Raw genomic sequence first — 26,975 nt, forward strand, 5'->3', positions numbered from 1 at the left:
TCAGAGATCTGTACTGCTTGCCGATTTGCCACCGGGCTAGGTTCAAGGTATACAAAGCCTTGTTTGACAACTTGTTTTGACTTCAACTGCATGCGAAGGAAGGCAGGCTCCGGCAGATTGAGCGGGCGAGACCAATAGTAGGTCCAACGGTCAAGAAGGTGGTTTCTGCATGGGGATCGTCAACCTGGGAAGGGAGCCCATCTAGGAGAAAGAAAACTCAGGTCCTAAACCACCTCTGCCTTACAGGTAGGTAGCCGTGTTGGTCTGGCGTAGTCGAAACAAAATAATAATAAAAATTTCTTCCAGTAGCATCTTAGAGACCAACTAAGCAGGACATCGTCAGAAGAAAAGGCTAAGGAGGAAACCCTACACAAATTCATTGTGGAGTCCCGAAGGTGGTTGGATTGTGTCTTGTACGCTTCCTTCTGGCAACTCCTGCAGCCCAGCAGGTGCCAGACGTCTTGCTCTGCTTTCCTCTGGGCCCCCAAAACAAACCCCTGTGTTGCAATAAGAACTCATCACAACAATACGAACACAACACGTAGGCTAGCAGTTAGTAGAAAATATATGATAGAATAATAGTATCATTCAAATGATAGGAGTAAGCCAATCAAAGTTCATATATACAATACAACAGAGCGGAAGCGAGAACCGTCAAGCCGTGTGTTCAAAACAGATGTCGAAGGACAGTCTCACAATAGTCTTTCAAAAGTATCAACAGAAGACGTCTCAAAAGCCTCAAAAGGACAGTGTCTCCGGAATGATGCTACTGTTTCGTAATAAGTCTTCATCAGCTGATAGTTTTCAACAGAATATGTAAGATTCACGCTAAGGATCACTGCTCACTAGGTATCTATTCTGTTGAAAAATATCGGCTGATGAAGACGTCTTCCATTGGAACTTTTGACATCTGTTTCGAAGACACGGCTTGACGGTCCTCGCTACCACTCTGTTATACTGTATATATGAACTTTGATTAGCTTATTCCTATAATATGAATAGTTTCATTATTCTATCATATATTTTCTACTAACGATTAGCCTATGTGTTGGGTTTGTATTGTTGCGATTCCTTTGGACCCCCCATCAGCAAGGCCAAGAGGGCAGCCCAGGACCTTCCTACACACTGCTCAGGCTTGCGCTCCAGGGAGGTCGTTTCACCCCCAGAGGTGCACTCCATTGTCTCTTAAGGTAGATGGGTGTCAACAAATAACAACTTGAGCATCGAAGTTGGCACTGTTACAGGTACATTTTTAACAACTCAGTCTTTTGGTGTGGCAGCCCCTACACTTTAGGATTCCCCAAGTACCCTTTTTGGCACCTGCTACCTAGATGTTCAGAAAGGGACCCAGGTGGTGCTGTGGTTAAACCACTGAGCCTAGGGCTTGCTGATCAGAAGGTCGGCGGTTCGAATCCCTGTGACGGGGTGAGCTCCTGTTGCTTGGTCCCAGCTCCTGCCAACCTAGCAGTTCGAAAGCACGTCAAAATGCAAGTAGATAAATAGGAACCGCTACAGCGGGAAGGTAAACGGCGTTTCCATGTGCTGCTCTGGTTTGCCAGAAGCGGCTTTGTTATGCTGGCCACATGACCTGGAAGCTGTACGCCGGCTCCCTCGGCCAATAATGCGAGATGAGCGCGCAGCCCCAGAGTCGGTCACGACTGGACCTAATGGTCAGGGGTCCCTTTACCTTTACCTTTTTACCTAGATGTTCAGAAAGTTGATGCGACTTTTAATGTGTTTTTAGACTATTTAAGCTTTCTTCTGTTGTTACCTTTTCTTAGTTGTAATTTTATTGTTTCATCTTTGTCGCAAACTGATTTGAGGGTTGTTGTTGTTGTTGTTGATTTACAATCAAGCAGTGTATATATCTATATCTATAGTATTTTAAATATAAATCATTTGGCAGACACGGCACAGTGGATCAAGAGCAAGTCGGCCATACATGTGCTGTAAAATGTAGACGTGACATGTTCCAGAAACCCAAACAGGGTAGAGACACCTTGTAAAATTATCTGGGACAATATTAGGAAGCAGGCATTGCTCATCTCAAAAGCCAACCTCCCCTCTTCTCCCCACATCTTTGCAATACTCTGTGTCCAGGGCAGCTGTTTATCAGCTCCATCTGGTACGCAGGCTGAGTCCCTACCTGCCCACTGACTGTCTCTCCAGAGTGGTGCATGCTCTGGTTATCTCCCGCTTGGACTACTGCAATGCGCTCTACGTGGGACTACCTTTGAAGGTGACCTGGAAACTACAACTAATCCAGAATGCGGCAGCTAGACTGGTGACTGGGAGCGGCCGCCGAGACCACATAACACCGGTCCTGAAAGACCTACATTGGCTCCCAGTACGTTTCCGAGCACAATTCAAAGTGTTGGTGTTGACCTTTAAAGCCCTAAACGGCCTCGGTCCGGTATACCTGAAGGAGCGTCTCCACCCCCATCGTTCTGCCCGGACACTGAGGTCCAGCTCCGAGGGCCTTCTGGCGGTTCCCTCGCTACGAGAAGCCAAGTTACAGGGAACCAGGCAGAGGGCCTTCTTGGTAGTGGCACCCACCCTGTGGAATGCCCTCCCACTAGAGGTCAAAGAGAACAACAATTACCAGACCTTTAGAAGGCATCTCAAGGCAGCCCTGTTTAGGGAAGCTTTTAATGTTTGATGGATTTCTGTATTTTAGTGTTTTGTTGGAAGCCGCCCAGAGTGGCTGGGGGAACCCGGCCAGATGGGCGGGGTATAAATAATATATTATTATTATTATTATTATTATTATTATTATTATTATTATTATTATTATTATACCTGCGCTGAAACCGTTGGATGGGTGGTTAAGCACAACCGGGCTGGTGGACAGGCTCGTGAGGACTGCAGCCGCTATGACCTCATCAATCCCCGCCTTTTCAGACAACTTTCTGCAGGACAGAGGGGAGGAAACACAACAACAACACATTGTCAAGAAGAGCAACTTCAGGCGTTAATCCCTGCACAGAACTTGCCGTGGCTGCTCACTGCTGGGCAAAGGCTGCCTTAGAGCCATCTACGAACACTCCTAGGAGTGGCCTTCATGCAAAAGAAAAACTGCTGTTCCTGGAATTAAGACTTTTCTAGCCTTCAAGGACGATGTTTTCTATATTATTGTTTTTTAAAAAAAATAATCACAAAACATCATTTATACACAACACATATTTATCCTCCGGTTTATTAACTGGTCCTCCGTTTCAGCTTACAGATCAATCACTTGAAAACAGAAATTCAACAAAACACAGATATGTTGAGATGTGCAAACAGCACAGGCAAATGGATTAAGTCAGGGGTCAGCAAACTTTTCCAGTAGGGGGCCGGGTCCACCGTCCCTCAGACCTTGTGGGGGGCCGGACTATATTTTGAAGGGGGAAAATGAACAAATTCCTATGCCCCACAAATAACCCAGAGATGCATTCTAAATAAAAGCATACATTCTACTCATGTCAAAACACCAGGCAGGCCCCACAAATAACCCAGAGATGCGTTTTAAATAAAAGGACACATTCTACTCATGTAATAACACGCTGATCCGTGGACTGTCTGTGGGCCAGATTTAGAAGGTGATTGTACCGGATGCGGCCACCGGGCCGTAGCTTGCCTACGGAGCAATGGATTCAAACTTCAAGAAAGAAGATTCCACCTAAACATTAGAAAGAACTTCCTGACAGTAAGAGCTGTTCGGCAGTGGAATTTGCTACCAAGGAGTGTGGTGGAGTCTCCTTCTTTGGAGGTCTTTAAGTGGAGGCTTGACAGCCATATGTCAAGAATGCTTTGATGGTGTTTCCTGCTTGGCAGGGGGTTGGACTGGATGGCCCTTGTGGTCTCTTCCAACTCTATGATTCTACCCATGGATTAAGTTCTCAGGAGACTTTGCACTCTGCAGATCCCCCCCTCCTCAAAAAAATCCCTTTGTTTTTATGTCCCGTCCCCCCCACAACCTTGACTTCCAGTTTTGACTTAGCCTCCTCTGAACCGTCTCTCCCACAACACCCAACCCAAACAATCCGATTTCACATTTGCTTTTAGAAACAACCACCACCTCCAGAGGAGGAGAGACCCACATGAGGCTTGAAATGGAACACCCACATTTGTGCATGTTAGCACACACACCCCCGCAGTGATGTCACCGAATTGCCGAGAGCAGGGCGTGTGTGTTCCCTTGGAGAAGCTGGACTTCCTCCGCTAAGAGTACAGGGAGCTCCGAACATAACATAAACAGGCGCCGCAGCCAAATTTGCCCGCCCCTCTCCCACCCTCCAGCGTTCTCGCTTAACTGAAGGTCACGCCAATTGGCTGGCGAGGCGCCCACCCAGCCAGCCAACCGTGACCACAAAAACAGCAACAGCACCAAGCAGCTCTTCCTCAAGGAACTCTAAAATAACTTTTGCAGAGACCGTGAGGAATCGGGCAGGCTAGAAGCAACAAACACAGCCCCGGGGTGGGGAGGAGAAGCGGAAGGAGAGGGTGCCTCGTGCAACAGGAGGGGGGGTTGGGGGGGGGAGGCAGGTTCTGCACAAGCCCCAGCTGAAGAACAAAATGAAACTGAACCCGGGGTGTCTTTATAAATCACATGGATAAAGAAGGCTTCTAGAGCATCACTTGGCTTAGCGTAGACTAAATCCCACTGGCAACCAGGCTGTTTCTCCAAGACTTACCATCTAAATACAGTTATCTGGGGGGGAGGGGGAATTGATTTACTAAGTACGTTCATGGATAGCAGGCAGTCATGGTTCAAATTAAGGAGTCAAGCCAAAACTGTGTAAATAATAATAATAATAATAATAATAATAATAATAATAATAATAATAATATATTATTTGTACCCCACCCATCCAGCTGGGGCAGCCACTCTGGGCGGCTTCCAACAAAGATTAAAATACATTCAAATGTCACACATTAAAAACTTCCCTAAACAGGGCAGCCTTCAGATGTTTTCTAAATGTCAGGTAGTTGTTTATCTCTTTGACATCTGATGGGAGGGCATTCCACCTTAGAGACCAGCTAAGTTTGTTCTTGGTATGAGCTTTCGTGTGCATGCACACTTCTTCGGATACCCTGAAACAGAAGTCACCAGACCCTTATATATAGTGAGAGGATGGGGAGGGGTATTACTCAGAAGGGTGGTGGGAATGGGTGATTGGCTGATAGGTGTGGTAAACCTGTGGACGACTGTTAACGACTGCAATTGGTCTTACAGGAAAAAGCAAGGGGTGAGATGGCTAATATAGCCATTATACATAGCCATTATACATGATGGCTATACATGATAGCCATTATACATGATGGCTATCATGTATAATGAGATAAGAATCCAATGTCTCTATTCAGACCAGGTCTCTCCATGGTTTTAAGTTTGGTAATAAGTTGCAATTCAGCAGCTTCTCTTTCCAGTCTATTTCTGAAATTCTTTTGTAATAAGGCAGCTACTTTGAGATCTTGTATAGAATGTCCTGGGAGACTGAAGTGTTCTCCTACTGGTTTCTCTGTCTTGTGATTCCTGATGTCAGATTTATGTCCATTTATCCTTTGGCATAGGGTTTGGCCTGTTTGTCCAATATAGAGAGCTGAAGGGCACTGTTGGCATTTGATGGCATATACAATGTTAGAAGAGCAAATGGAGGAAATGAAGGATAAATAGACCTAAATCTGACAGCGGGAATCACAAGACAGAGAAACCAGTAGGAGAACACTTCAATCTTCCACATCAGGAAGAGAAAACCTCAGTGCCCAGAAGCCAGATGTATGGCAGGTAGATTCAACGACCATCAATATTATATTTTGGGAATGGTTTATGTTCTTATGGAGCTGCATTGTTTTATACTTTCTGGCTGTACCATGACTATATTATGAGGTAGTTTGTGTTCTATGCTATATTTAAAATAAAATAAAATAGAATCATAGAATCATAGAGTTGGAAGAGACCACAAGGGCCATCCAGTCCAACCCCCTGCCAAGCAGGAAACACCATCAAAGCATTCCTGACAGATGGCTGTCAATTGCTGATTTGGTTTTCAAATCAAAGTTTTACAATCACATATCCAATATATAACATAAAAACAAGAATCCCAAGAATCTCCTGGACTTCCCTTCTTCCCTTTGTGGGTCCTATTGTTAATCATTTCCTCCTGCAATCTTCTATGACAATCCAAACCTTTTACCATTATGTCCAAAATTCACCATAAAGCTACAAGTGTTATTCCAGTCCTGCTAACAGTTTTAACTGTTTACAATGGTTTTTAAGATAAATTATAAATTTCCCCCATTCCTCATTAAAATGTTGGGTCTTTTGTGTTCTATGGTATAAATCAAGTACTGCTATAAGTTGTTTTTTTTCCCTTTCATTTTCCAATGTATTTCTTATCAGTAAAAAAATCTGGTGTGGCCCGAGTCCATTTTCATTCTCAAAGTTGGCCCAGAGAAGAAAATTTGAGAACTACTGTGCTCTGCCCATTTTTTTGCCCCTGCTCGCATTTTGCACACCACTGTGTACCCCCCTTCCCAGCCCTGCTCTAACATTACCACCAAGCAGGCCGTGATGTGATTCCCACCCCTTTGCAACATTCAAGCATAAAAAACACCCCATATAATGTGAAATGCGCATTCTAAGCTGGTGGGAGGTAGAGACAGGGTGGAGAAGCAAAAGGAGCTCTATATTTCAGTTCTGGTGCTTGTATGAACTGCCCAACCAGCCGTAAAGTCAAACTAGCGAGAGAGAAAAGCTTCTGTTTCTCCTGTCACAAGACAGGAAACGCAGCAATTGGCTTTGTAACTTCAGCCTCTGTCGCTGCACTTTCTCGCCGCAGCAGAGACACGCGCTCGAGAGCTGGCCGTGCCATCTGACAAACTGCTTAGCTTGTGGTGCAACGGCACACACAGAGATTTGAAAAATGGTTGGCTGAACTCAAAACTTCCATTATGCACATCCGGACCCCATTTTCATGGGGACTTTGGAAAGGGAAAAGAGAATTCAAGCCGCAGAATGCAACAGAGGGCATAGCACTCAGCTTTAAGAGCATTAAAAGCCAGTGTTAGAAACTCAGGTATATAAGTTAGGTGCCAAATGGCTCCTTAAAGTAGGGGTAAAGGTAAAGGGACCCCTGACAATTAAGTCCAGTTGCAAATGAATCTGGGGCCGCGGCGCTCATCTCGCTTTGAAGGCCGAGGGAGCCGGCGTTTGTCCGCAGACAGTTTTTCCGGGTCAGGTGGCCAGCATGACTAAGCCGCTTCTGGCAAAACCAGAGCAGCGCATGGAAACAACATTTACCTTCCTGCCGGAGAGGTACCTATTTATCTACTTGCACTGCGTGCTTTTGAACTGTTAGGTTAGCAGGAACTAGGACCGAAAAACGGGACCTCGGTTTATGAACACCTCGGTTTATGAATTTTCGGTTTATGACCGCCGCGGACCCATCTGGAACGGATTAATTCACTTTCCATTACTTTCAATGGGAAAGTTTGCTTCAGTTTATGAACACTTCAGTTTATGAACAGACTTCCGGAACCAATTGTGTCCATAAACCGAGGTACCACTGTATTCCACTAAACCACAAAGCTAGGAGGAAATGTGGAGGGGGGGGGTCACTGTGCAACTTCAATGGGGGTGGGGAGGGGGGAAGGAAGGCTAGTCCATTGCCACACTCCCCAGCACACTTATTTTGGAGAGAGACAGAGAATCTAGAAGCCGTAAAAATATATTATGCAAACTGGAGAAGCTAGGCAAAACTAATTTCTGCTACTTGCAGAATTCAGCTGTGCTCAGCACAAAATCTGGATTGCCTGGGTGCAGATTTTTTTATTTATTTTAAAAGTGGGCAACACCGTGCTCACACATTCCACCCTGCAGAGGCCGTCAAAGCCATCTTGAGCTTGCGGAAAGGCCTGTTCAAGGAAGCTTTGCTCAAATAAGGGGTCAAAGGACTCCCATGGCAGAAAAGCAAGTTGCGGCTCTAAAAAAAAACACACACACACACACAAAACCCCAACCAGTGCACAAGTGTAAACAATGGCATGAAGGCTCCTCCCTCCCAAACTCAGCCTATCGCCTCCCTCCTGCTGAGCCACATGAGCCAATGGGAACACACCAAGGTGCCTGAGCGATTTGACAGCCGAGTGTGAAATCTGGGCTCCCATCCATGGCGAACCTCTGCTCTCAACTCCCACATGACTTCCTGTAGCAGCAGCTCATGATCCCAAAAAGGACAAACAAATAATGCATTTCTCTTCCCTCCAAGCTCCGGGAAGCGGCTGCCAAACATCCAAGCTGGAGAAAGCAAAGACCAGAGATGGAGCTTCCTGTTACCAGCCCTTTAGCAATCGAGTAGCAAGTAAACCATGCAGGCTTCTCACTTCAAAGAGGGGCCCGTCTGCAACAGTTCTATGATTCTATGCAGCTCTGCTGGATGAGGCCAGTGGCCCATCTGGTCCAGCATCCTGTTCTCACAGGGGCCAGCCAGATGCCTCTATGGCAGGCATGCCCAAAGTCCGGCCCGGGGGCCTAATCCGGCCTGCCGGTTGTTTTAATCTGGCCCCTGTGGCAGTTCATTTCCTGGCGTAAAATTCTAAAAGAAAGTCAACAATTTTAACCCTAAAAAAAGCTCAGCAACTTTGGGGGGAAATCCAAAAAGATGCTCAACAACTTCAATCCTAAAAATGGTCAACTTTGGTCAGCCCCCTCACCCATGTTCACTTCCATCAAATCTGGCCCTCTTTGAAAAAAGTTTGGACATCCCTGCTCGATGGGAACCCAGAAGCAGGATCCGAGCGCAAGAGCCCTCTCCTCTTGTGGTTTCCAGAAACTGGCATTCAGAAGCCTTGCTGTCTCCGACTGTGGCTAGCAGCCATTGCTAGCCCTCTCCTCCAGGAATTTGCCCTATCATCTTTTACAGCATTCCCAAGTTGGCAGCCACCACTGCCCTCCTGTGGCAGCGAGTTCCGCAGTTTCACACTACGTGCTCCGTGAATAAATTCTTTTATCTGCCCTGAACGTTCCAACATTCAGCTTCCCTGGCTGTCCGCAAATTCTAGTGTTACGAGAGAGGGAGAAAAAAAAAAGCCTACAGCTTAAAACTGAAAATGGCAGAAAGCTAGAAGCCTGATCATATGCTGTGACACAGGGGGGATTTCTACTCCTTTGCAACTCCACAGCAAGTGTTCTCATGGGTAAAGAGCTGTCCAAAAATGATTCAGAACATGCAGACCAATCCTATGGCAAGTTCAACAGAACTTACTTCCAGGTAAGCGTGCACAGGAATATAATCTCAATCTAACCGCAGGGACCATTTATTGGAATTTCCAACAGACTCTGTGATCAAGCTAAGGAGATCTTGACAAGCCAAGATAACCTCTCATATGGGTCACAGAGTAAGCTTTGAGATAATCATAGAATTGTGGAGTTGAAAGGGACCTTAACGGTCATCTAATCCAACCCCCTGTAATACAGGAATGTGCAGCTGTCCCGTATCATTTGAACCAAGGCGAGGCCACATTTACACCATACATTTAAAGCAGCAGCATACCACTTTAAAGAGTCAGGGTTTGCTCCAAACAATTATGGGAGCTGTAGCTTGCTATGGGTGCTGAGAGTTGTTAAGCGACCCCTCTCCCCCCCCCAGAACTACAGTTCCCAGAGTTCCCCGGGAGGAGGGATGAACAGTTAAGGCACTTGTGAGAATTGTAGCTCTGGAAACGGGGTGTCCTAACAGCTTTCAGCATCCTTAAAACTATAACTCCCAGGATTATAACACACATCTACTTTCCCTTAAGGAGCTCAGGGTATGTATCCATGGAATTAATGCCCACCCCTTATTTAACCTGAAAGGAATAGATATATAAAAATATATAATAGGGCACCATCCAACTACACGCCACTTTCTGGAAGGCACACACAGGTCTCTGCCCCAAGGAACTTACAAGTCTTCCATTCGACACAGGGGAAGACACAGTTCAAAGCAGTTGTTTGTTTATTAAATTGGCATACCGCCTTCCATCCGAAGAACTCAGGGCGGTTCGCAGCATAAAAATACAAAATAAGAACACAAAATACGTAATAAAAACAGGAACAAAACAGACCCATAACACCCTCGTCCTCCCTAGTTATGCACGCTTAGGCTAAGCTGGCGAACATTCAGAAACTCTGGAGTTCAGGATTTATAGAAAAGGTGGATTTGGGGGAGGGATTTGCAGCGGGGTGGAAAGAGAGAGGGAGAGAGAGAGAATAAATTGCTTCCTTCCCCACCCCAAACCCTCCAGGCACACAAAAGGAAAAGGAGAATGAGCTTGCTCTACCCACACAAACACACCCAGCGCACCAGGATAGCGCAGGCAGAGAGAGGCACTCGGGCAGCCCAGGCTGACAGGAGAAGCCCAGTGGGCCAGGGGCCAAGCCGAGCTGTTTACTACCACACAGCAATGCCTTAACAGGTCTCTCTAGACCGATCTGCATTGCAGGCGCCCCAAGGCAGCAGTCTGGGATGAACAGCACTCCGGGACAGCCGGGTATCAAGTTATCCAGTCCTTGGAAGGGAGGGTTCAGTCCTTCCGCCCTGCACTGGTGTGCACATGTACACACACACACACACACCTCTTTTAGGAGCTGCCACAAGCCTACAGAAATGCCCTCCTCAACCAAAGTCCAGGAAGGAGGTGGAGAGGAAAGAACAGGGAGGAGGAGGGGAACAGAGGACATTTTGCAACCGGGTAATTTTGGCCCAAAGGCGGCTTTACCTCCTGCAAAAAGCTTGTATGGTGCGCAACTCTACCGCCTCCACCATTCAACATAAGAATGGCATCACTTTCATAGAATCGTAGATCTGCAGAGGTGACCCCAACGGTCATCTAGTCCAACCCCCTGCAATGCAGGAATCTTTCAACTAAAGCATCCCGGACAACACAGACACACCCACCCACCCACCCAAGCTCTGCTTAAAAGCTCCACCACCTTCCAAGGGAGACCGCTCCACTGCTGAACAGCTCCTGTCATCAGAAAGTACTTCCTGATGTTTAGTCGGAATCTCCTTCCTCGTAACTGGAAGCCATGGGTTCAAGTCCTACCCTCCAGAGCAGGAGAAAACAAGCTTGCTTTAGGTCTGGATTGCCATGTGCTATTCTTTATAAAGCTGAGTTGTAATGAAAGATAAAAAACATTTCCTTAAAGACTTAGAATCATAGAGTTGGAAGAGACCACAAGGGCCATCCAGTCCAACCCCCTGCCAAGCAGGAAACACCGTCAAAGCATTCTTGACATATGGCTGTCAAGCCTCTGCTTAAAGACCCCCAAAGAAGGAGACTCCACCACACTCCTTGGCAGCAAATTCCACTGTCGAACAGCTCTTACTGTCAGGTAAGACAGTAAGGTAAGACAGCTTTCTTACTTGAAAGCTGAAGTGTTCTCGCAACGGACCCACTGCAGGAACCAGCAAGCAGGACCTGAGGCACAATTGCCCGCCCTCCCCTCCTGTGTTTTCCAGCAACCGGGATTCGGAAGCACTGCTTGCTGCCGAGTGCAACATGTGCAGAGTGCTCATCCCAATGCCAGCAGCGTGTGCCAAAAGAGCAGAGAAACGCCAAGCAGTTGTAGTAGGAAGAGACAGCTGCTTTAGTGACAGCGTAATTCAGTTTCAGTTACAGCCTCCTTTCAGCACACAGGCTATGCTCTGGCCAAGGGGCGGGAGCCGAGAGCCAACCTTAAACACAACAGCATAAACCGAAGCCATTGGTGCCTGCTGCTGGCAATGTTGTTGTTTAGTCGTTTAGTTGTGTCCGACTCTTCGGTACCCCATGGACCATAGCACGTCAGGCACTCCTGTCTTCCACTGCCTCCCGCAGTTTGGTCAAACTCATGTTCATAGCTTCGAGAACACTGTCCAACCATCTTGTCCTCTGTCGTCCCCTTCTCCTAGTGCCCTCCATCTTTCCCAGCATCAGGGTCTTTTCCAGGGAGTCTTCTCTGCTCATGAGATGACCAAAGTATTGGAGCCTCAGCTTCAGGATCTGTCCTTCCAGTGAGCACTCGGGGCTGATTTCCTTCAGAATGGATAGGTTTGATCTTCTTGCAGTCCATGGGAATCTCAAGAGTCTCCTCCAGCACCATAATTCAAAAGCATCAATTCTTCGGCGATCAGCCTTCTTTATGGTCCAGCCTATGCTGGCAATAACAGACAGTAATCTTGGCTACCATGCAGGTACCTGAAAACTCACTTCACAGCTTGCCAGGTTTCTCTTTTCTACCTGTCTGCTTAAAATACGGAACGTGTTGCCGAGATCCAGACGTGGGCAATTCGTCGAATGCAGTAAACTACCAATTGCAGATTGATATGCTTCAGCATCTACACATTCTGTCCCTCCCTCCCCCCTTCTGTTTTTTTGAAAATCAGTTGTCATGGGAGTTTGTGCATTCCTGCCGTTGGCCGTTCCAAAATTCTCCAACTAAACTCTCTTATCTCCAGCTGCAGAGGCAGGGCATCGCCATCTCACCAGGTGGCGCTCCAGCCATGGCCGCCTCACTTAACAGCAGCTGTGTGTGCGTGTGTGTGTGTGTGTGTCCCGCAGGCAGAGGAAGTGGCGTCCTGCCGCTCTCAGCTCCGGCAGACAGCAAAGCGAAGCAGCACCTCCTCCGCCTGTAATCCAAGAAGATTAAACACACACATAATTGCTGCCTGGTTTGAGGCTTATTTTTAGCCCAGGTGCTTCCCCCGGCACAGAAAGTGACGCGGGCTCAGCTCCGGAGGCTCACAAGCGGCACCGCTGGGCACAGCCTGCAAACGCCTGCTGCAGCCGAGAGAGCCCGCCACAAGTGTGGGGCTGACAGCTTGTGCAGGAGGGGGAGAGGAAGGGGGAGTTCAGATACCTGGAGGCCTTGGGGACTTGAACGTGGCGATCAGGGTGGATAAAAATCAATGATAAAAATAAATAAAATCAAATATTTTTAAATTTCAATTTGACTTTTAAAAAAATTCTTTAAATCTTTCTAAAGATAGTTTTCTGTTCAAGTTTCATTAGAGTCCAAAGGCTATTCATCAGGGAATAAGGATTTGTTTTAAGTTTTTCATGTCTAACTCAGTCTAAGAACTCAGTCTAAGTTCTTTTTTATATATATAAAAAATGTTAAACCACATCAGTTAACAAACATGTATACATATGCTATACAGTCATACCTCGACATCCGAACGATTTGACTTCCGAAGTCGACAACCCCGGAACTCTTTTCGCCATGCACGCATTCTGCGCCTGCACAGAGCAGCGCGCGCAGAAGCGGCGCTTCGACAACCGAAGACTTCGACTTACGAAGACGGCCGCGGAACGGATCGTCTTCGTAAGTCGAGGTACCACTGTAATGTTATGGTTGCAATTAAATAAATTGTTTAAATTGTTATTAAGGAAATTATGGTTTTTCTCCTTTCAATAAATTACAGCAGAAAGGTTGTCCAAATATAAACAGTTAACTTATTAAACCTCACTATAATGTCATAATTATCGGTCTGTTGTTGTTTAGTCGTTTAGTCGTGTCCGACTCTTCGTGACCCCACGGACCAGAGCACGCCAGGCACTCCTGTCTTCCACTGCCTCCCATAGTTTGGTCAAACTCATGTTTGTAGCTTCGAGAACACTGTCCAACCATCTCGTCCTCTGTCGTCCTTCTCCTTGTGCCCTCCATCTTTCCCAACACTGGGTCTTTTCCAGGGAGTCTTCTCTTCTCATGAGGTGGCCAAAGTATTGGAGCCTCAGCTTCAGGATCTGTCCTTCCAGTGAGCACTCGGGGCTGATTTCCTTCAGAATGGATAGGTTTGATCTTCTTGCAGTCCATGGGAATCTCAAGAGTCTCCTCCAGCACCATAATTCAAAAGCATCCATTCTTCGGCGATCACCCTTCTTTATGGTCCAGCTCTCACTTCCATACATCACTACTTGGAAAACCATAGCTTTAACTATACAGACCTTTGTACGCAAGGTGATGTCTCTGCTTTTTAAGATGCTGTCTAGGTTTGTCATTGCTTTTCTCCCAAGAAGCAGGTGTCTTTTAATTTCATGACTGCTGTCACCATCTGCAGTGATCATGGAACCCAATAAAGTAAAATCTCTCACTGCCTCCATTTCTTCCCCTTCTATTTGCCAGGAGGTGATGGGACCAGTGGCCATGATCTCAGTTTTTTGATGTTGAGCTTCAGACCATATTTTGCACTCTCCTCTTTCACCCTCATTAAAAGGTTTTTTAATTCCTCCTCACTTTCTGCCATCTAGGTTGTGTCATCTGCATATCTGAGGTTGTTGATATTTCTTCCGGCAATCTTAATTCCGGCTTGGGTTCATCCAGTCCAGCCTTTTGCATGATGAATTCTGCACATAAGTTAAATAAGCAGGGAGACAATATACAACCCTGTCGTACTCCTTTCCCAATTTTGAACCAATCAGTTGTTCCATGTCCAGTTCTAACTGTAGCTTCTTGTCCCACATAGAGATTTCTCAGGAGACAGATGAGGTGATCAGGCACTCCCATTTCTTTAAGAACTTGCCATAGTTTGCTGTGGTCGACACAGTCAAATGCTTTAATTGTCGGTCTACGTATTTCTAATAGTATAACGAAATCAATAATTTTTGATGTAACTGTAAAAACTGCTCTGAAAATTTATTATTCCAAAAATGAAACCTTCATCTGGTTGTAAATATTAAGATTATACCAGCAAGAATGAGTCTTTTTAAAAAAAAAAATAAGATTCAAACCAAGGCTTACTGACTAGTGATTTAAATCAAATCCACCCTGCCCTCAAGCAACATCCTTTCAACAAAAGACTGAAGGCGATGTTTCCTGCACCCAAAGCATGTGCTCTACAGATGAACTGCGGCCTGTAGCTCTTGAGCGATCCACCTAACTCTGCTCAAATTGCAGGCGGTTCTTCAGGGTCTCAGGCACAGCCTTGTCCCTGGGAGATGTCAGCAATCGAACTCGCCTCGATTGAAATGGGAGAAGAGCAGCTCACAGCAGCCACCCCTCAGGAAACAAAATTCTGCAAGCGGAAAACAAGCGGGATTCTGCAACCCGCAGAACATTACACAAGTTGAACAAGTTTGCAAGACGTCTTCTTCTGCGTATAATTTTCATTTAATTAATCAAAATGTTTACCTATCAGCCTTTCAGCTCCTCAAGGCAGCGCACAATCACAGGTTAACACAAAATGCCATGTGGCAGTAAGAGGAAAAGGACAGCCTGGCACACTCACAGTATGAGGGGGGGGGAGTGTGTAGGAAAAATATTCATAAAACACTTGGCAAACCGGGAAAAAAAGCTTTCACAATGTACCAGAATGCTATTTGACCTGGGGCCAACTGGACACATTGAGGCAGGGAGTTCTACAACTTGGGAGCCACAGCCGTGAAGGCGCTGTCCCAGGTCCCAGACAATCAAGCCTTCGATGGCAAGAGAGAAATTAACCCTGTTCCCATTAGTCTTAGGAAAAGACAGGCATCGCTGCCCAATCCTCTGGCACCCAGGATTTCAACAGAAATGTCACCCACTTACTTTCAAGCGCAGCTTCACGGCCATAAATCAACATAGCCAAGCCCTAGATAAATTGTTGTTTTTCGTGGAAAGACACTCTCTCAAACTCTGCCCCATACCCACAAAATTGAACAAATAAAAGTGCCGCGCCCCAGTCCCCTGAAAGTTCAGAATCAAAATACTTTGGACGCTGACTAACGGAGTTGCGCTCACCTTTTCCAAGGATAAATCTGGTCCTTTCCAGAGCTGCTGTTCCCCTCGTGCAACGGACTTCTGCTTGCCCAAAGGAACTTCCCCTTCTGTGCACCTTCAAAAGGGGAGGGTCCCTAAGGGGAGGGGGAAGTCCCATTCCGCAAGGGGAACTTCGCTCGCAAAGCCCGGGACACAGCGCGTAATTTCCCAAGGTGGAGTGGAATATAAATAAAGCAAAACATTTGTGTCATATAGCGCAGGAGCACTGCGAATATTCAACTAAGCTTTCAAATAACATTTAGCATCTCAGTGGCATCTCATCGTTATGCACAGGCGACAGTCCTCTGCACTTGTGAGAGAGCTGCATTGAACTTGCTCCCGAGTAAACATGCACAGAAGCGAGCAGCATGGAAACTGCAGAGAAAACCAGCTACAGTGGTACCTCAACAACCGAACGACTCGGCTTCCGGAGGTTTCAACTTCCGAAGTCGACAACCCCGGAAGTCTTTTCGCCGCACGCACATTCTGCACCTGCACAGAAGCGGCGCACGCAGTCGGCGCATGCGCAGAAGCGTGAAATCGCGCATGCGCGGAACGGGCGCTTTGACAACCGAAGACTTCGACTTACGAAGACGGTTGCGGAACAGATCGTCTTCGTAAGTCGAGGTACCACTGTATTCTGAATGTAGATCGCACTCTCACCATGCATTTAAAGCCCTGTGATAACACTTTAAGCCAGGCATCCCCAAACTTCGGCCCAGATCAGGATGGAAATGATTTAAATCAAACTGATTTAAATCACGATTTAAATCACTAGTCAGTAAGGCTTGATTTAAATCATAGTTTTCTACATAAAGACTAATTCTTGCTGGTATAACTTTAATATGCAAGTAGATGAAGATTTTTAGAATAACAACTTTTCTTATTAGTTTTTTATCCCCAGTTTAATAGGTTAATCATTCATATTTGGACAACTTTACTGTTGTACTTAGGAAGGAGGAAAATAATCATTACCTTAACAATAACAATTTAAATAGATTTATTCAACTGAAACAATAACATTATAGCATATGTTATTTGCTTAAACCAGTGGTTCCCAACAGGTGGTCCGTGGACCCCCAGGGGTCCGCGAGCTATGCCGGAGGGGTCCGCAAGATGCTATTAGAATAAAAAATATATTAAATATATTTCGTATGATAACAGATTTTTTGTTTTGGCCGCTTCCTGCATGAGCAGTGTCTAGCGCAAAACTAGAATTAGATAGAGGCAGTAGTTCTGCTGTATGCCGTTAGGTGGCGCTTTACAAACACTACTGTATTGCAAAGAGGCAGTGTGCGCATTCTACTAACGCTCAACTCCCCAAGATGCTTTGCGCGCGTCGGCTTCATTTGTGCGCTACTGCGTAGGTACCCTATCTTCTCCATTCCCCTCCCTCCTCCCTGGCGCGCGCTGCCTCTTTGCAAAACAGTAGTGTTTGTAAACAAAGCGTTGTTTTTCACGGAAGCTACAGTTCGCGTAGTTAAAAATGGACTGTTGGTTAAAAAGTGGTTCGTTAAAACGACAAAGGCCTACAGATGAAGAGGAAGATAATGCATTTGATGTTCAAGCAAGTAAGTCAGTGACTCTCGAACCGATCTTGTCAGTGTCCATTGAACCTAAATCGTCGGCGTCCCTTGAACCTAACCCTTCCAAGATCAGTGTTAAGCTTACTGGAAAAATTAGAAAATATAACTCTGATTACTTGGAAATCGGTTTTACGGTTTAATGGGGGTCCTTGTCACAATAGCGGCTCGATGAGGGGTCCTTGAGAAAATTTTGTTGGGAACCCCTGGCTTAAACAAACATCCATGTTTGTTAACTAATTTAGCTAAACAAAAACAGCCTACACATGAAAAACTTAAAAACTGTCTACTCCAAACATCAGAAAAATATTGCTTCTATTCTGTTCAGTGAACTTCTTGAAACTTAGCACTGAAGGGGTTGTTTCTGTATTCATAGGTTTGTAGAACAATAGGATTAAGGTCTTTTTCTCAACTCTGTTCGTGCCGCAGTTTTGGGGGTGCCTGCTTTAAGTAGTCATGGCTCCTCCCCCCCCCAAATTCTGGGAAGTGTAGTTTGTTATTCCTCTCCCAGAGATACAATTCTCAGAGTGGTTTAGCAGTCAATCCCTCTTCCCTACAAACTCTGGCAAATGTAGCTTTGGGAGAGGAATAAAAGCCTCCTAACATCTCACAGTACCCTGAACAAACTACAGTTCCCAGAATTCTTTTATTTATATGTATAGTGTCAATGCATCCTTAGATATTTTCCTGCATTCTTGCATACTGTTTCTAAGCCCAGGTAACGCTTTCTTTCTTCTTTCGTTTTCACCGAAACGTTCATCATTTCTGTTTTTCCTACTGGCAAAGGACTAAGACAGGCTTCCTCAACCTCGGCCCTCCAGAAGTTGTGAGACTACAATTCCCATCATCCCTGATGGGATCATGGGAGTTGTAAGCCAAAAACACCTGGAATAGAAGAAGAAGAAGAAGAAGAGTTTGGATTTGATATCCCGCTTTATCACTACCCGAAGGAGTCTCAAAGCGGTTAACATTCTCCTTTCCCTTCCTCCCCCACAACAAACACTCTGTGAGGTGAGTGAGGCTGAGAGACTTCAGAGAAGTGTGACTAGCCCAAGGTCACCCAGCAGCTGCATGTGGAGGAGTGGAGACACGAACCCGGTCCCCCAGATTACGAGTCTACCACTCTTAACCACTACACCACACTGGAGGGCTGAGGTTGAGGAAGCCTGAACTAAGATATACTTAGGGCAGCAACCTGCAGTTTCATGTCGGACATGTGATGAAACTCTTTCCACACCTGCCTGGAAATAAGCCCCACAGAACCCAGAAAGTCTAACTTTCTTCCATAGATACCTGGAGTTTATGTATGCTATTAAAGTGTATTGCAAGCTGTCTCAATGATCATTCCATCAATAGACAGGATATAAATTTCCTAAATAAATAAATGCAACATTTGCACCTTTAAAAATTCCATAAAGATACTGTACGGTACAACCATAGAGGCTTGCTTAAGTTATTCACTATACACCAAATGTTAATAGGGGTGTATTTGCACAGAGTCAATTTCCCTTCCAAAATCTGATTCTCCCACCCACACACACCACCCCTTGGGTTTTTTCCAAATGTCCAGAAATAATATATATCCTTCTACCTTCCAGGGTGCTTCCTAAGAACCCAACAAGGTAATTATTTACTATTACTTCATTTATTTATTCAATGTCTATACCACCCTTAATCAGAGGATCACAGAGCAGTTTACAACATAAAAGCACAAAAATACGTAACGTATTAATAAACAAAAACAACCCCCCCACACACACTGACAAGTTTAAAAAGCCGCAGATGTTTAAGTGTGTGATGCACTTTGAACATTAAGGGTGTTTCTTCAGATTATTACATCAGCGGAGGAAAAATACCAGCCGTGGCATGAAGCTGTTTGGCATGGCCACGAGACTGGCAGATATTGATAAGGGGGCAAATTTCAACACAGAGAGAGGTATGGCCTCCAGAGAGCTTGTTTCATCCTACCTTGGCTGAAGAGCACGCCCCCCCCCAATTCTGCAAAACTCAGCAGCTCCAGGTAAGCAAAGGCAGGATTCTAAGATGCCATCTCTAGCTAGGGCAACCCTTCTACGTTCCATCAGAATAAAAACCACCGCCTTCCAACGAATCATAGCAACCGTCTATGTACCTTAACCACAAATACAAAGAGAAAACTCCTTTTCAGACACCACACACTGACGAGTGTGTTTGGTTCTGGTGAGCTGGGAGGGAGGGAGGGAGGGAGGAGTGTGAAGAGGGAATAGAAAACCAGGGAGGGGGAACGTAACGGAGTGTCCGGGAAAAGGCCGTCCGGGATTCCGGAATGGAGCACTCGGTGTTGCAATACCTCTTGCCAGGTGTGAGGAAACAGCAGCTCTTCCAGGTCCCTGCTTCAACCAGGGGTTGAATTAGAGCAGGGGTAGGCAAACTAAGGCCCAGGGGTCGGATTGAGAAGGCGATTGGGCCTGATCCGGCCTGATCCAGCCCAATCGCCTTCTCAATCCGACCCGTGAACGGTCCGGGAATCAGTGTGTTTTTACATGAGTAGAATGTGTCTTTTTATTTAAAATTCATCTCTGGGTTATTTGTGGGGCATAGGAATTTGTTCATTCCCCCCCCCCCCAAAATATATAGTCCGCCCCCCCCCACAAGGTCTGAGGGACAGTGGACCAGCCCCCTGCTGAAAAAGTTTGCTGACCCCTGAATTAGATAGAGGCTGCAGCCCTGGCACACACCAAGGACACTAAGAAGTTGAGAACAGCAGCTGTGCCCAGCAGGGCCCCATCCTGATCAACGTTTAACACAGGGGTCAGCAACCTTTTTCAGCAGGGGGGCAGTCCACTGTCCCTCAGACCTTTTGGGGGACCGGACTATATTTTATTTTGGGGGGGGGGGATGAATGAATTCCTATGCCCCACAAATAACCCAGAGATGCATTTTAAAGAAAAAGACACATTCTACTCATGTAAAAACACGCTGATTCCCGGACTGTCTGCGGGCTGGATTTGAAAGGCGATTGGGCCAGATCCGGTCCCGGGGCCTTAGTTTGCCTACCCATGGTTTAACAGTAGGGTGACAAAACTCTCCAGAGGAATGCAGCACCTAGCAAGCCGTCCTGAAAAGCAGGTGTCAATATGTTCGCAGTGCAGTTGGAGAAAGCAAAGCCTACAGCAAAAACAAGCTATGCTCCTCCGCTGCGGCCACCAAACTAGTTTTCAGGGAAATCTCCAGCACTCAAGGCCAACAACATGACCTGAAAGTTTTCTAAAAGCAGCAAAGCAACCCACTGCGAGAGATGGGTAAGATGCCAGCCCTTCACTAACCTGGCGCATTTTCCTTCTAATTCCCACCATTCAATGAGCTTTGCAATACAGGTGAAAATTAGAATATCGTCGAAAAGTGCATTTATTTCAGTAATGCAACTTAACAGGTGAAACCAATATATGAGATAGATGCATGACATGCAGCAAGATATGTCAAGCCTTTATTTGTTGTAATTATTTGGCATTAGGGATGTCAATTATAAATGGAATGTAATTAATGAAATGTAATAGTGATGTTTATTTTTGTATTATTGTAACTATTTGATTTATTACTGTGGAATTTCCAAAAGAAAGCATTTGTAAAAATAAAAATAAAAAAGAATACCATAAGTTGCATTGGTGAAATAAATGCACTTTTCGACGATATTCTAATTTCCCGAGTTTCACCTGTAAATGAGACTCAGGAAGGAACCCAGAACCCCAAAATAACTTTTCTCCACGACCCTACCTTTGCCTGGGTACTGGGATGTAGGCTGAATGATGCAGAGGGCCCTGGTCGAGGAGTCGGAGCGCCGCCGCCTCTTCCTCCGGCCGCTTCAGCACCGAGGGATCGGACAGGTGCCTCGGCCTCCCGTTGATCGGCTCCGCTTCCACCGGAAGCCCCTTCCCACTGCAGTGGGCAGGACTCTGGAAAAGGACACAGAGGCTTTTGATGCCGGACGCAGGTAGCAATTCAACAGCAACAGCTGGCCATAACCCTTGAGAGAGTTGCCCAGCTCCTTTCAGCCCAATAGCATCGCTTGCCACCACATCCCATCCTGTGGCGGCGAGTTCCGCAGATCAACGTCACACAGCACAGCACAGCAGGGTAGTGAAAGGTTGCTACCTTATTTTGACATCCGGCTCTGGGCCCCAACGTAATTGTGATGAAAATGTATGTTTCTCTCTCTCTCTTTTACACGTAGCCTTGTATTATTTCTGTGGTTCTGCTTGTATTGGTGTTCTTTTTTAAAAAAAAAGAACACCCCCCCCCCTTTGTCATGCATGTGAACAGCCAGGAAGGGCTCGGCTCTGTTCTTAAAGCTCAGGAGCCCTTGGCTTTATCTTAGATAAACAGAGCAGGTGCAGACAAAAGCAGCGAGCGAGCTTGGCCTTATTGCGACTGAAATGCAGGCCACCCCAGCCAGCAAAGCCCGTTCAGAACTGATAAGCGTGTTCTAACATGGAGGCCGATTCCTCTCCTGCACCCGCGCTAAAAACCTACTCGCACCAGGCAGCAGGAGCACAGCTCAGAAACAAGAACAGGCAGTTCAGTTGCACCTCCGGGGTCCATCAATCCATCTATCTTTATGCGGATAGGCTTTTGAGCTCAGTAATCCTTTAGAGCACCAATCCACTTCTGCAGAGGCTAACCAGGAAAGCCATAGTCAGCTAAACTACCCACTGCTCCCTTTGCTGTGGCTTTTCTTTTAAGTTCCGGCCCGCAGGTCTAATAAATGCCACAAATATTGAGTAGCTTTGCTTTAAGGAACCGGGGGGGGGGGAGAGAAGGAGGTAACCCAGCAAACCTGTGACAATCTGCTTTTGCAGGAAGTAGTTCAGGATTAAGCCAACATATCTATCCCGGTTGGTTGGGTGGGAGGGAGAAAGGGCCGGGTGATAGATATATCAATATATCATCCAAAACCAGTTTGAAGTCCATATTGCCATATCGGTTTCACAATTTTGGGCCTGGCAATATATCAAGAATCATAGAGTTGGAAGAGACCACAAGGGCCATCCAGTCCAACCCCCTGCCAAGCAGGAAACACCATCAAAGCATTCTTGACATATGCCTGTCAAGCCTCTGCTTAAAGACCTCCAAAGAAGGAGACTCCACCACACTTCTTGGCAGCAAATTCCACTGTCAAACAGCTCTTACTGTCAGGAAGTTCTTCCTAATGTTTAGGTGGAATCTTCTTTCTTGTAGTTTGAATCCATTGTTCCGTGTCTGCTTCTCTGGAGCAGCAGAAAACAACCTTTCACCCTCCTCTATATTACATCCTATATGAATCATTTGGGGGGGGGGGTGCATGCAAAAATCGCAATGTAGGAAAAACCGTGAGTAGATTTGCTTCTCAGATTCCTGCAGGTCCTGTTAACTCTGCCAGCTCAGCTCTCCTCTCCTCCCTCCTGCAGGAGGCAGCGAATCACAAGAGGAGGCAAAAATCATGATGGGGGGGGGACTGTGAAGCCATCCTTTGCCTCTGTCTACCGGTAGCTCCATCCTTATTTCAGACATCGTGATATATGAACATATTGCAATGTTTAAAAAACAAAAGCAAAGGACCCCTGACAGTTAAGTCCAGTCGCGAATGACTCTGGGGTCGCAGCGCTCATCTCACTTTACTGGCCGAGGGAGCCGACGTTTGTCCACAGACAGTTTTTCCAGGTCATGTGGCCAGCATGACTACGCCGCTTCTGGCGAAACCAGAGCAGCGCATGGAAACGCCGTTACCTTCCCGCCGGAGCGGTACCTATTTATCTACTTGCACTTTGACGTGCTTTCGAACTGCTAGGTTGGCAGGAGCTGGGACCGAGCAATGGGAGCTCACTCTGTTGCAGGGATTCAAACTGCCGACCTTCCGATCGACAAGCCCAAGAGGCTCAGTGCTTTAGACCAAGGTGCCACCTGCGTCCCATGCAATGTTCAGCTGGTGGTATATCATGATGTTGAAAACCAGATATGGCCCAGCCCTAGTGGGAAACCTTAGACCAGGGGTCCCCAAACTACGGCCCCCGGGCCGGATGCGGTCCAATTGGCCTCCCAATCCGGCCCGCGACGACCCCCGCCGCCCACTGCCGCCGCCCGCTCTTACGGCGCACGGCGTGGCGACAATCTTCAAAATCGACAAAAAATCGCCAAAAATCGTTTGTGCGCATGCGTATGGGCCTCTCCCGAACCAGAAGAGGTCATTTCCGATGAACTTCCGGGGCGGGGGAGGCCCATACGCATGCGCACAAGCGATTTTCGGCGTTTTTTTTCTGACCGTGTGCGTGTGCGCACGGGCGCGCACTCCCCCGCCCTCCGGCCCGCTGCGCACGCACTCCCCTGCCCTCCAGCCCGCCGCGCAGTCGGCGCGGCGGGCACCGGCCCGAAGCCCGGTAAGTCTGGGGACCCCTGCCTTAGACCCTGCAGCTGAATGTGGCCCCGCAGGATGCTCTGTCCGGCCCTTGACACTCTCCACAGGCCACCCCCCCCTCATCAGCCATTGAGGGTGACTGGGATGAGTCCCAAAAATTTATATATATAAAAATCCCATTGGCCAGTATGTGTAGAAACTAGGCATTTAATTTGCATTCAATGCACCACCCGCTCCCCCCCCCCAAAGCCCTGCTTAATGTGGCCCTCAGACATGGTCTGGAAGGGAATGCGGCCCTGGGGCAGAAAGGGATTCCCCATCCCTGAAATCAGCCAACCCAGGTCACCAGGAAACCCCTAGATTGCAGCAGTCTGAGAGCGAGGCTGCAAGAAATGATACACAGTGGAAGAAGCCGGCAACACTGGTCTGGGGAAGGGCTGCAGCAAATCGTTAAGAGCACGCACCTCAGATGCAGAAGGTCCCAGGTTCAATTCCCAGTGTCTCCCAGTAGGGCTGGGAGGACACACATACACACACACCCTCCTGTAACCTGCAGAAACTATTGCTGTGTCACTTGGGGACAGCCACTCCATCTGTGGGAGAGCTGGGAAGCCAGGCTCCTTCCGCCTGCTTTGCAAGAGGTCCATCAGGCACATCCTGCACCTGGTTATTATAGGAACAACTGTTCATAAACTGTTGCCTGAGTTTTTGTTTTCCTCTTCCCTCCCTGATCCTCTCTCCTTGTGTGTCATGAGTTTTTGGGTTTTTTTAAGACTGTAGGTCCGCAGGGCAATTGAATTTGCTATTTATTTTGTGCTTCTATCCTGTATTTTTATCTTGCAAACCGTCCCAAGATCTTCAGATGAAGGGCAGTGTATAAAGTTTGTTAATAATTAATAATAATAATAATATTGTAATAATATTGTAAGCAGCTCTGGGAGCTTTATTGGCGGAGGAGCAGGTTACAAATGCTCTAAATCGACAAATACTGTAATAAATGAACCTTCTCTCCCCACCCCGGTCTTAATTCCTGTCCTTCATAGCTTATCTCATTCCGCACTAAGAGATTACTTGTAGATGACACCAAACTGGAAAACCCTCCAGCGCTCCGCTGCCCCCCTGCAGCTCAAACTCAGACGAGCCCCTTGCTTGTTGACCGAGGGCATCTGCTGGTATGAACTCAATGCTTCAAGGAGTCAGCTTCCCAGGGAGATTTCTTTTTTAAAAAACAGGAGAGCGGACCAGGGCTGCATCTGTCTATGGAATCCGACCACTGCAGCAGACAGGACCTCTCTGGACCGACCTCAGCACCAGTTCCAAAGTTCTGACCAGTATTGCAGGCGCCCTTGCTATTCCAAGTGGCGGTCGTACAATTCTAGAACCCCGGCTTTCCAAGAACCTAAACTTTAACAAAACAATTAAAAGCACACCACCAAGTTTCTAGGCCTCATGACTACGAAGCTGGCAAAACATGTTGCATGTCAGGTTAAGGATGGAGAAAGGATACAAAGGTGAAAATCCAAGGAAGTGCAGCCAAATATTCCACACCATCTTCCCACTTTAAAAAAAGCCCAGGGAGAAAAATGTGTGTCCCAGGAGTGAAACAGAGCAGTATCCACCTAGTGGACATTCAGTGGTACCGCTGACCTGCTAAAATAGGAGCTAGAATCCCATTTCCATCTGCACTAGCAGATGTCAAACCCTCCCACCAGATGTCAAAAAGAAAACCAACTACCAGACTTTTAGAGGACATCTGAAGGCAGCCCTGCTTAGGGAAGCTTTTAATCTTTAAGAAATTAGTGTATTTCAATATTTCTGTTGGAAGCCGCCCAGAGTGGCTGGGGAAACCCAGCCAGATGGGCGGGGTATAAATAATAAATTATTGTTATTGTTATTGTTATTGTTATTATTACGATATTGGTTTCATGATTTTTGACCTGGATATATATTTTGAATCATGGTGTGCCAATTAGTTTCTGGGCCCAACTCAAAGTGCTGGGTTTGACCTATAAAGCCTTAAACGGCTCAGGATTGCAATGCCTCAAGTACTGCCTCTCCCCATATGAACCGATCTGGAATCTGCGATCATCATCTGAGAGGTCCTTCTTCATGCGCCTCCTCCGTGAGAGGTCCGGAGGGCGGCGACATGAGAACGGGGCCTTTTCTGCAGTGGCTCCCCGTCTGTGGAATGCTCTCCCCAGGGAGGCTTGCATAGGACCATAATAATAATAATAATAATAATAATAATAATAATAATAATAATAATAATAATATTTCTATCCCGCCCATCTGGCTGAGTTTCCCCAGCCACTCTGGGCGGCTTCCAACAAAAGATTAAAAATACATTATAACATCAGTCTTTAAAAACTTCCCTAAACACATATTATATGTCTTTAGGCGCCAGACGAACATGTTCTTCTTCAACCAAGCCTTTGGCTGATTAATATTCTATAGTGTGTCTGTGGGAAGGGCAGGGGGCTAAATTGTTTCCTTCTTTTTGGTTTAATTATTTACTTGTTTTTAACTTGAATTTTATTCCGTGAACTGCCCTGAGAAATTGTGGTGAAGTGTGGTATATAAATTTAATGAATTAATGTCCATAATAAAAATACCGGTAAATAAACGTCCAGTCCAAAATCCACATCGTGACCAGGAATGGGGAGCCTCTGGCCCTCCAGATGTTACTGGACTCCAACTCCCATCAGCCCCAGCCTGCAGGGTCAAAGGTCAAGGAATTGGACATGTGTGGCCTATCAGCAGCTGGAAGCATGGGCACCGTGGAGCTCAATGGATCAGTGACCTGACTCTGCATAAAGTGGATTCCTGGAACATGTTCAGGAAGGATTCCCAAGCAACATGGAAGCCCCAGCTCATTGGGAAAATCTCTCCCAGCCCCCTTTGGCTCTTGAAATTTGCCTGGACACTTTCAGGCCTGTTTTAAGACTTGCGCATGCCCCCTATAAGTGATGTTCAGAAGATGGAAACAAAGGAGAGGTCTTTGTCATACAGTGGTTACGCTCCTTCCTCCTGGGCCGTGTTCAGAAAGTGGGGGGGGGTGAGTGTTCAGACCCCTGGGCACTCACTTGTGGGGTGCCTCAGGGTTCTGTTCTCTCCCCCATGCTTTTTAATATCTATATGAAGCCGCTGGGAGAGATCATCAGGGGGTTTGGGCTGGGTGTTAATCAGTATGCAGATGACACCCAGCTCTACCTCTCTTTTAAATCAGAACCAGTGAAGGCAGTGAAGGTCCTGTGTGAGTGCCTGGAGGCGGTTGGAGGATGGA

General features: G+C 46.6%; 1 protein-coding gene across 2 annotated transcripts in view; it reads right to left on the reverse strand.

The window, feature by feature from the left end:
• SLC2A4RG (SLC2A4 regulator) overlaps positions 1 to 26,975 on the reverse strand; it is a 40,115-nt gene that overhangs the window by 9,720 nt on the left and 3,420 nt on the right. For both annotated transcript variants that reach the window (XM_035122368.3, XM_035122367.3), the window contains exons 2-3: positions 21,079 to 21,257; positions 2,800 to 2,909 (exon numbers count right to left, since the gene is read on the reverse strand). In XM_035122368.3, the coding sequence (XP_034978259.2) occupies positions 2,800 to 2,909; positions 21,079 to 21,257 (289 nt within the window). The remainder of the gene's footprint in view (positions 1 to 2,799; positions 2,910 to 21,078; positions 21,258 to 26,975) is intronic.

The sequence above is a fragment of the Zootoca vivipara genome, chromosome 7 (assembly GCF_965207765.1).
Source record: "Zootoca vivipara chromosome 7, rZooViv2.hap1.1, whole genome shotgun sequence".
NCBI lineage: Eukaryota > Metazoa > Chordata > Lepidosauria > Squamata > Lacertidae > Zootoca > Zootoca vivipara.